This window comes from Neophocaena asiaeorientalis, unplaced genomic scaffold, assembly GCF_003031525.2.
Source record: "Neophocaena asiaeorientalis asiaeorientalis breed wild unplaced genomic scaffold, Neophocaena_asiaeorientalis_V1.1 scaffold151, whole genome shotgun sequence".
NCBI lineage: Eukaryota > Metazoa > Chordata > Mammalia > Artiodactyla > Phocoenidae > Neophocaena > Neophocaena asiaeorientalis.
Genome location: NW_020175490.1, coordinates 3,825,093 through 3,836,592, shown reverse-complemented (window position 1 = coordinate 3,836,592; position 11,500 = coordinate 3,825,093). Strand labels below are relative to the sequence as shown.

Genomic DNA, 11,500 nt, shown 5'->3' with positions numbered 1-11,500 from the left:
GGAGGGAGGGAGGGAGGGAGGGAGGGAGGGAGGAAGGAAGGAAGGAAGGAAGGAAGGAAATATTTTTTAAAAAGAAGAAAAAGAATAAAAAACAGATAAGACAGAGAAAACAAACAGGAAAATTCCAGATTTGAATATAATTATATCACAATATACATAAATGGTCTAAACACCTGAATTAAAAGGCAGAAATCATCAGATAGATACAAAAGCAAAACTACAAGAAATGCACTATAAAGACATAAATGTTAAACATAAAATGATGGAAGAAGATGTAACATGTTTTAACACTAGTCAAAAGAAAGCTGAAGAGGTTTACTAAATATCAAATTAGATTACAGAGCAAAAAGTATTGCCAGGGACAAAGAAAGTCATTTCATATGAAAAAGAAGTCAATCCACCAAGAGTACAGAAGAATCCATAAATATTTATGCACCTAATAATAGAGCAACAAAATACATAAAGCAAAAACTGACAGAATTCCAGAGAAATAGACAAATCTACAATTATAGTTGCTGATTTCAAGACCCCACTCTCAATACTAGACAGAATAAGTAAAGAGAAAATCAGCAAGGATATGGAAGACCTGAATAACACTAGCAACTAATATGACCTAATCAACATTCACAGAATACTCCACCCAACAACAGAATACACATTCTTTCCAAGTGCATATAAAACATTTACCAAATAGACGATATCCTGAGCCATAAAACAAGTTTCAATAAATATAAAGGGATTCAAACCATACAAAGTAAGTTCTCTGACCACAGTGAAATTAAATTAGAAATTACCAAAGACATCTGCAAAAATCCTCAACTATTTGGAAACTAACTAATTAAACTAACTAAAACTAATTTAGCACACATGTAAATAACCCATGTGTCAAGAACAAAATCAAAGAGAAATTTAAAAGTATTTTCAACTGAATAAAAATATAAACACAACATATCAGAATTTGTGGGATGATGCTAAAGCATTACTTACAAGGAAATTTATAACACTAAATACTTATATTAGAAAAAAAGATCTCAAATCAATGATAACAGCTTACAACTGAAGAAAGCAGAAAAAGAACAAATTAAATCCAAAGTAAGCAGAATATAAGTAATAAAAATCAAAGTGGGGGCTTCCCTGGTGGCGCAGTGGTTGAGAGTCCGCCTGCCGATGCAGGGGACGCGGGTTCGTGCCCTGGTCCAGGAAGATCCCACATGCCGTGGAGCGGCTGGGCCCATGAGCCATGGCCGCTGAGCCTGCGCATCTGGAGCCTGTGCTCCACAACGGGAGAGGCCACAACAGTGAGAGGCTCGCACACCGCCAAAAATAAAAAAAAAATCAAAGTGGAAATAAAAAACAGAAACAGTAAAGAAATTCAATGAAACTAAAAACTGGTTAAGACAATCAGTAAAATTGATAACTTCTAGCCTGACTGATCAGGAAAAAGAAAGATACAAATTACCAATAAAGAAATTATAGAAATTATAAAAGTAAAATGAACACACATTATGAAAAGCTATCTGGAAGGCAAATAAGCACCTGAAAAGATGTTCAACGTTAACAGTCATTAGGGGAACACAAAACCATGAGATACTGCTACACATCCTCTAGAATAGTGAAAATTAAAAAGACTGACTATTCCAAGTTCCTGCAAGAAGGTAGAGGAATTGGAAGTCTAATACACTGCTGGTGGTAGTGTAAAATGATACAACCACTTGATAAAACAGTTTGGCAGTTTCTTAAAATTTAAATATATAGTTATCATATGATCTAGCCATTCTTCTAGGTATTTACTCAAGGGAAAAGAAAGTGTATGTTCATACTAAGACTTGTACATGAACGTTTAAAGCTTTACTTATAGCAGCCAAAAACTAAAAACATTCTAAATGTCAACCAGCAGGTGAATGGAAAAACAAATTGTGGAACAATATATCTGCTAATGGCATGCTATCCATCAACAAAAAGGAACGAACTATTGTTACATGCAATAACATGGATGAAATTCAAAATAATCATGCTGAATGAAAGAAGCCAGCCACAGCAAAAAAAAAAAAAAGTGTATAAGGTATGAGGTATGATCCCATTTATATAAAACTCTAGAAAATACAAACCAGTCTATAATTTAAAAAAAAAAAAAAAGATGAGTAGGTGTCTAGGGGGGTTGCTAGGGTGTGTGGAGAGGCAGGAGGGATGATTATAAAGGGCACCAGGAAATTTTTGGCATGGTTTTATTAGAATATACACATTTCAAAAACTTACCAAACTGTACACTTTATATACATATGCAGTTTGTACATATGCAGTTTTATGTAGATTATACTTCAATAAATTGTTGTTTTTAAAAACCCTCAAAGGGAGTGATAAAAAAAATTTAAAGCAGAAAAAAATCAGTCATAATCACAAATATTAAGAATATATCGATATTACTAGTTTTCCTCCATATCTAGATTTTATCATACTTTATTGAAATTAACCTGAGTTTTCAACATATATTCTGAGAAAGTAATAGCAAAACATACAAAGAGCTCAAAATCAAAACTTTAACAACCATATGTTGAAATTATATTTAAATACTGAATTCCTTTTGGGCAAAAAAAAAAGAAATCTGTTAATAGACAGCATTTGAGTTTGTTTTTATTTTAAAGACATTAATCTCTGCAGGAAATCCAAAAAAAACCCATTTCTACTCATATTGGTGAAAGGAAAGGCAATACTATGGTGCTTAGATTAAGAAATGTAAAATATTTCAGGTAAAGCACCATTAGAAAAAACATATTTTTGTTCCCTCTCAAGTTCCCGCAGTCTACATTTTTAAAACCAATGCAGTGGGGACCCTGCAGTCGTGTAAGCAGGAGAACGTTATTCGTTTTTTATATGCTTTAATAAAAGATATTGCTTGTATCATTAGTTGTACGTTTTTTGTATAGAAAATATTTTTCAGTAACTTTTTTCAGATTAAATTCTGAGGTATACATCATTTTTATTGTATTGTAAATGTAATTTACTTGAATTTCAGGCAACCCAATAATATTTCTACAAAAATGTCAATAAACATGAGATGAATAGCAGAAGGAATTTGTCAAAGTCATATGATTTAAGTTCCAAGGAATATCTCTGATACAAAAACAACCTCCCTTGTTACTTCATTCTTTGTCACACAAGACCAGATAATTTTTTTCAAATTTGAATGAGTAAAAGAAACAGGCTATTTCTCTCACTTTGTTTCTAAGGATGACTTAAAGGAAACGTGCACATGGAATAATTTTAAGGCAATTTTATTCCAAAGGTTAATTAATTTTTTTTGTAAAACTAAAATATGCTTATAGCAGTAAGTCATAACAATGAGAGACATTTCAATTTTATGAGCTGTGTGTAAACCAAATTGCCACATCACTCTTTGTGTGTATGTGGTCCATATACAGATGAAAAGGAACACCAATATTCTGGGAACCATATGTTAAAAAATAACTGACTTAAGTCATCAAGAAAGAATTCCTAAAATTTTTTCGCATCACCCACACCCCTAGCCACATTCTCCTCTTCTTTAATGTTTCCACTCAAGGCTAATCCTTCTCTACTTGTGTGAGTACACTGGATCATACATAGATCCACACTAACCTTGAAATCCTGCTGAATTACCTCATCCATCATCATTCTATATGTTTAGCTTCTTCTAAAACTGATACCAACTCTTTTCCACTAATATATAAACATACTCAAGTATCTGCACCTTAAAAAAAATAGGAGTGAGGGAAGCACTTCATTTCACCCATGTCTCCCACATACACTTTCTATCTCTACCATATCATAACCCATCGTCATAATTTACACTATGAAATCTGGCTTTTAAATCCTCTTTTACAATGATAATATTCTTGATTAAATTGCTGAAGACCTGTATTATTGTCTGTCCAAAGACACATCTTTGTCATTTTATCAGACTCTTCCCTGTTTTTGAGAAACTTTTTCTCTTCACTTTTCAGTATGCAAGCTTAAAGAATCAATCAAGAGAGGGAAATAAAGAAGGTATGCTGACGTCCAACCAAAGCTTACAAGTTTCAGGAAGATAACTGGAATCTCAAGAGACCTTTAAAGAGGCAACTTTCGTGGTCATGAAATTCATACTCCACACATCTTTTTTGGTTTTGTTTTGACCGAACTGGGGGGAGTTTATTTTCTAACAGGAATTGCTTATTAGTATATGGAACGTAGATCAGGATAAATGAGATGATACAGAAGAATTCTGAACATCTCTGATATTTTCAGTATTAACAGATACTTAAACACACTTAGTATTGATAGAACAGTAATAGGTATCAAGTAAAGACATTAAAATTAAAGTTCTTGGGCATCAATGACTGAAGAACACATTATTGTTAATACCATAGCAAAGACACTGCTCTGCAACAAACAGCATAGACTCTTCCATTTATAATGGAAGACTCTAAGCATAATGACGGGCAGATGCTCTGAAAGAAACATCACCATGACATCTGCAATTATCCTATAAAAATAAAAATGTACAAGCGCTTCTCATTTTCCCAGATTACTGCTATATTTCAAAAGCCCTCTTCACAATTATTTTCTAAAAAGCAAATCCAATTTTCCCACTAAAACGGGGTCTCTTTACAACACACACACAACACAAACTCTGGCTGAAAACTTCTGAGGAAAAAATAATTTAAAAAGCTCCAGCCCAATGACATTTCAGAAACCTTGAGTATATTGCAATTATTCTTTGTCTGCTGACAGTATTCAAAGATCTTGCCCCTTTAATTCTTCTTTTCTTACCACTTGTTCTCAAAACTTTCTCCCCTAAGGATCTCATGACTAAACTCAAACCCTTCAGAACCTGGTATCCTTCTCTTGTCCTCCTAGGCTATCACAGCAAACTCTGCCAAGGTTTCTAACCTTTTTAACCTTATATAATATTTTATATGAGTTAGTTCCTGATATCAACTTAGATAAAATCTAAATTAAAGACATCACATTAGTTTTTGTTCATATTATGTACTATCCTAGGTTTCAAACTCTTGAATATATATAGCTAATATATTTTCCAATAAAGCAAAATTATACACAAACACATTTTGTTTCTAAGAATAAAAAGCTTAAGATTCTTAATCACATGGGCCACTATTAGAGGATGTCTTCCAGCTACTTAAGGGCCTAAAAAACACAAAGGAAAAGAATGATAAATCAGATCACAATAAGAATGAGTGAAAAAATAGATGAAAAAAGTAAAAACACAAAAGGAAGAAATCTAAAGATGATGAAAAATTATATATATCACATGACAACTATAGAAGTGCTCACAAAAAAAAACAAAACCTCAAGAACTAGGTAAAATATATGACTGGTTAATAAAATAAAATTAACAACATTTATAAAAATATGCCAAACTTCACCCATACTTACATAAATGCAAACCAAAGAAAGCCTCTGTTCCTCAACTATGTATCTATGGCAAAGATTAAAAACCTCAATAATACTATCAGCAAAGAAGAGAAAAATCATTCTCATACATGACTGGTAAGAGTGTAAATTGGTTAGTACAACAAAATATATAAATATAATTCCACTCCTTGGAATTTATTTTACAGCTATATTTAAGTAGTATGCAAAAGTACACATACAAAACTATTCACTGTAGTATTATTTAGAGCAACAAACTAGAAATTACCTTAAAGTCCATCAATAGGAAACTGATGAGAAATACTAGTTTATCTCTAAGCTTTACAACAGAATATCAGAGACTTCAAAATGAAAAAAAATGCATACATATGGGCTGGTGTGAAAAGGTCTTTAAGATAATACTGATTGGAAAAAATATGATTCAGAATAGTACAGTTATCTGTTGGTATATTCCAGGACCCAATGCAGATACCAAAATCTGCAGATGCTCAAGTCCCTTATATAAAATGGCAGTCAGCCCTTCAGTATCCATGGGATCCCCATCCTTAGATTCAACCAATCAGGAATTGAAAATATTTAGAAAAAAACTTTAAGAAAGTTCCAAAAAACAAAACTTAAATTTGCCGAGAGTTGGCAACTATTTACATAGCATTTACACTGTATATACAACTATTTACATTGTACTGAGTATTATAAGTAATCTATAGATGATTTAAAGTATATTGGAGAGGGGACTTCCCTGGCAGTCCAGTGGTTAGGACCTCGCCTTCCAATGCAGGGGTGTGGGTTCAATCCCTGGTCAGGGAGCTAAGGTCCCACAGGCCTCGCAGCCAAAAAACCAAAAACATAAAACAGAAGCAATATTGTAACAAATTCAATAAAGACTTTAAAAATGGTCCACATCAAAAAAATAGAAAGAAAGAAGGGAGGGAGGGGGGGAGAAAGGAAGGAAAGAAGGAAAGGAAGGAAGGAAGGAAGGAAGGAAGGAAGGAAGGAAGGAAGGAATTAACAATGAATATGGGAGAATGTGCGTAGATTATACATAAAAATACTACTACACCTTTTTATATAACGTACTTGAGCATCCCCAGATTTGGGTATCTGCTGGAGTCCTGGAACCAATCCCCTGGTGGATACCCAGAGATGATTATAATTATGTTATCTCTTGTAAAAAGGTCACAGACCCAAGAAATGGCCAAGTGCTATGTACAGTTGCCAAATAAAACACATGACACCCAGTTAAATTTGAATTTCAGGTAAAAAAATATATATATATTTTTAGTTTAAGTATGTCCAAACATTTTTATTTGCTACATCTGGCAACCCCAGTTACATAGCACTGTGCAAGTCACAATCTCAGTTGCCTCAGTCTCTGCATCTGGAAAATGCCCAGGTCAGTCTATAATTTCTTCTAGTTATAAAATCAGTTCTATGATTTTTTCCTAGTTCTAAAATTCATTGGTTCTAAAGCTCCCTAAAATTCTGGCATTTTATAAAGAATTCAACATACACCCAGGATAAGGTTCAGACAAATTAACAGCTTCTAACAATCCTTCACTGAATCTTTCCACTCCCTGAAAACAGGCATTCTTCAAGGTCCCACACTTGGTTTCTCACTTTATACCACTCTACATGCTCAGGAATTCTTTTTTGTTTACATATATGTGGAATATTCCTAGACTGTCCTTTCCCTCTCCAGCCAATCATGGAATTCATGGAAAGCCTCAAAACATCTGTAACATCAAAATTAACACAGCTAACAAAGAATACTGTCTTCAGACCACAACATAAAGCTTTTAATGAGTTCCTGTATTACAGTGTATCTCTCAGAAGCTTACAACATATAAACATGAAGCAATTATAGAACCAGAAGGAATATTAACAATGTAAGATTGCTTACATAGTCTGCTTAGCTGCAGTCACAGGTAAAAACCTACAGATCACCCAAATGTTAAGCCAACCCTAATGATATCAGGAAATAAGAGCCTCATCCCACTAGCAACTGGTGACTGGAAACAGTCTACCTTCCAGACAACCTGGAGTGAAGCCTGGACAATTATATATGTATACAGCCTTAGACATTCTCTAATCCCTGCCATGTTTATCCAGTCAATACAACTGGATTTCTCCTTTCGCTTCCTGGGAACAAAGCCCTGACATGAACCAGAGCCCATGTGACTGGGCCTCCCATCATTCAGTCCAGATTTTGCCAGCTTCCCTGCCTCCCTCCTGCTGAAAGCTACACACTGTGCTCTATAATCCACAGCTTCAGATGGAGTCACTAACAAAAGTGATTTACCAGACTCATGACCCCAAACCACAATGCTTATACCTACTACTGCCACCAATGAATTCTATTATTTCCTAAAACCTCTTCCTTCAGTGTCCCATTCATTTGGTGGTATTTTAAAACATATTTTAATGATCATTCAAGTATAAGTTATTTATTATCCTTTGGATACTCATTTTCTATTTACGGCTATTTCAAATAGTGCCAGCCCTATGGCTAAAGCAGGTTTTCCTAGGTTTGATCCCATTCAACCTGGGTTTCCTGATCGACTGACTCAGCCCTATATATAAGTGCTACAGGTACAAGAATAATAAAACCAATAAGTGCTGCCTATTTTCCTAATCATTATGGGTACAACCACTATCCTATCTATATTTTGCTTTCAGAACTCTAACATTAGGGGACTTCCCTGGTGGTCCAGTGGGTAAGACTCTGTGCTCCCACTGCAGGGGGTCTGGGTTCAATCCCTGGTCAGGGAACTAGATCCTACATGCATGCCTCAACTAAGGAGTCCTTATGCCGCAACTAAAGATCCCACGTGTCACAACTAAGACCCAGCGCAGCCTAAATAATTTTTTTTAAAGATATGTGTATTAAAAAAAAAAACCTCTAACATTAGCTTTAAAACCTGTCAACTATCAAAGTGGATTTCTTTCTCTGCAAAACCACCACCAAAATTCATGCTTCCCTCTGCAGGATATTTCACATATCTTTTCCACTTTATATTTGGGCTATGGCAGCATATTTTCCTTCAGTCTCCCAGACCTCCAGTAGGCATGCAATATTTACAATTATGATTATACTTTAAAATGCACCAATTTCCTTTGGAAGTAATATGGCAGTACTAACAAAATCTACCAAAATATTTCTTGTGGCATATCCATTTAAAAGAATTACTAAACTCATTTAGTTTTTTAGATTGCAAAAAAGCAATAAATTTTGAGGAAATATATAGCTACTGAATGCATCTTCCAGCTCTTTTTGTTAAATATACTGTGAAATGAAATACAATTCACAAAACAGAACTACTGAATTGTTAAAAGTGCATATCCTATCTCTTCCATCGAATTTAAGAAATAGAAAATCATAACTCATATCTAATTAGTAACTGATGCTCTAAAAATACAGTTCAGTTCCCTGAATCCTCTGGACCTTAATATTCATTTATCAGTTTAAAAAATAAATGAAAAAATACCCAGCAAGCGAAGACTTTGTATCCTGTAGGTGTTCTTTTTTCAGAGAGTCCTCTCTCAAGCTTTCACCCTGTAATTTTTCTCTCACGTCTTCTGAAACTTGTCCACGGTCAACACTGTGACTGGTTTCTAATGGTTTTCGATTTGAATGTTTCCTGTCTCCTTCTCTCTCATCAGATCGACTCCACCATGATAAACTTTCCTCACTATTCTCTGTGGATTTTTGAAAACCACAATGTACAGAATCCTGAGAGACCAGTGCTGAAGATGAACTAGATGGTTCAAAATTTCTGTCCTTGCTATGAAATGACAGTTCTGCATCAGAGGGTCTTAAGAATTTAGGTCTCAAATTTATATGGGAAGAAAACTCTTGATTTTGTTTTGGACTCAATTCTCTTCTACATGCTTCTAAAGACCCAGATCTACTATCTTTTTCATCACCACTAAACTTATCTTTATTGATATTCTTTGCAATATCTGTTGTATTATATCTATCTCTTGAACTTTTATTATATTTTACCAAGTCTGATTTTCTACTTTCCTGACTACTTTGTACTCTATCTGAGTATGCTGGTTTCCTCCACCGTTCTCGTCTACAGTCTTCTTTCATAAACGCAGTTTTCTCAGCTTCTTTTAATTTCAACTGGAAGATTTCCATTGACTAGAAAGGAGGAAAAATTAAACAAGATATTTAAAATTAAAAATGGCTCAATGACTTGTACCCCACATGCCACTATGTCACGATACACTGTCATGTAGCACAACGAAAGAAAACTCAACAATGGGTAATAAAAGACCCATACAGTCATCCTACCTGACATGGCCTGAAATATGTCCCCCCAAAATTTATATGTTGAACCCCTAATCCCTAGTACCTCAGAATATGACCACATTTGTAGACAGGATCTTTAAAGAGGTGATTACGTTAAAATGAGGTCATTGGGTTAGGCCCTAATCCAGTATGACTGATGTCCTTGTAAGAAGAAGAAATTTGGACACACAAAGACACATGAGGAATGTGCACACACAGAGAAAAGATCATGTGAGGACAGAGCAAGAAGGCAGTCATTTATGAATCAAGAAGAGAAGCCTCAGATGAAACCAAACCCTCTAACATCTTGATCTTGGACTTCCATTCTCCTGAGCTGTAAGAAAAATTTCTGTTGTTTAAGCCACCCAGCCTGTGGAGCTGTGTTTTGGCAGCCCTAGCAAGGAAACACACTACCATAAAATGAATACTTAAAAAATATGAATAACCAATGAAAAATTACCAAATAATGAAAAAATCCTGGGAGCTCAAAAGGAGCCCTTTGACCAAATGACCAGCACTAAAACAAAATGTAATTCAGAAAACAATAAAAACATAATTAAAAAATAATAATAATTCCTACAGGGCTTCCCTGGTGGTGCAGTGGTTGAGAGTCCGCCTGCCGATGCAGGGGACACGGGTTCGTGCCCCGGTCCGGGAAGATCCCACATGCTGTGGAGTGGCTGGGCCCGTGAGCCATGGCCGCTGAGCCTGCGCGTCCGGAGCCTATGCTCCGCAACGGGAGAGACCACAACAGTGAGAGGCCCGTGTACCGCAAAAAATAATAATAATAATAATTCCTACAGTCAGTGAGAGTCAAGATGTTACTAAAATGCTAAAACAAAATAGATTCTCATAAAAAAGAGCAGTTCAAGAATAATAAAGACTTATAATTAAACTATGTTCAAAACTATGCATGTAGTGAGTAGAAGAATAGAAAGTGTTGAATCCAAATTTGTGAATTCAACACTAGCCTGGGAATTTGCTATACTTAGGAAAAAATGGTAAATTGATTTAAGTTACAGGGAGAAGACACATGAACAATTAATTCTACAGAATCTAATATGCATATGCTAGTACTTTCAGAAAGAAAAAAGCAAAGATAATAGGAGCATTAACAAAAAAAAGAGAGAAAATTTCCTCAGCTAACTTTCTAGATCCAAAGGGCTCACCCAACAGTCTTAGGGGAGGAGAGAAAGTGAAGCATACAAAGACTCATACATAAAAAATCCTAATTCCTGAGTCTCAAAATTCATTCAGAAAAAAAATTCTTCACAAAGATTGGATCAGGGGAGAAGGGAGTGTGAGCATGTAAACAAATGCGAGTTAGGTAAATAACACATTGCCTACAAAGGAAAGAAAGACTGCTATCAACTATTCGCTTACAATACTAAATGCTAGAAGATAATGGAATAAAGATCAAATTTTGATAAAAAATTATAAGGCAATAGTAATTCTATATACAGAATTCAATTCAGTCAAATTATCCTTCCTTGATATGGACAAAAGAAAGTCATTTTCCAAAATGAAAGGAATCAAAAAGTAAATCACTTACTAATTCTGGGGGGAAAATTACTCAGGATCATTAAGCCAAACCATAAATGAATTAGGGCAAAGATCTCTGAAAAAAGGAATGCATGCTATAAACCAAATAGCAAATGTAATGGTTAAGTCTAAATAATTGTTCTTGTAGTTGTGAAGAATATAACTGTCAAGAATCACATGCATATTTTTTAAATTTATAGTAAACTGTAATTGAAATTTCAAATTATTTCAATAAAATATGTGAGTTGAGAT

At 34.6% G+C, this 11,500-nt stretch overlaps 1 protein-coding gene across 1 annotated transcript in view; it reads right to left on the bottom strand.

The window, feature by feature from the left end:
- The window catches only part of CWF19L2 (CWF19 like cell cycle control factor 2), a 205,303-nt gene that overhangs the window by 128,768 nt on the left and 65,035 nt on the right, over positions 1-11,500 (bottom strand). Inside the window, exon 8 of the mRNA XM_024768921.1 lies at positions 8,898-9,556. Within this exon, the coding sequence (XP_024624689.1) occupies positions 8,898-9,556 (659 nt within the window). The remainder of the gene's footprint in view (positions 1-8,897; positions 9,557-11,500) is intronic.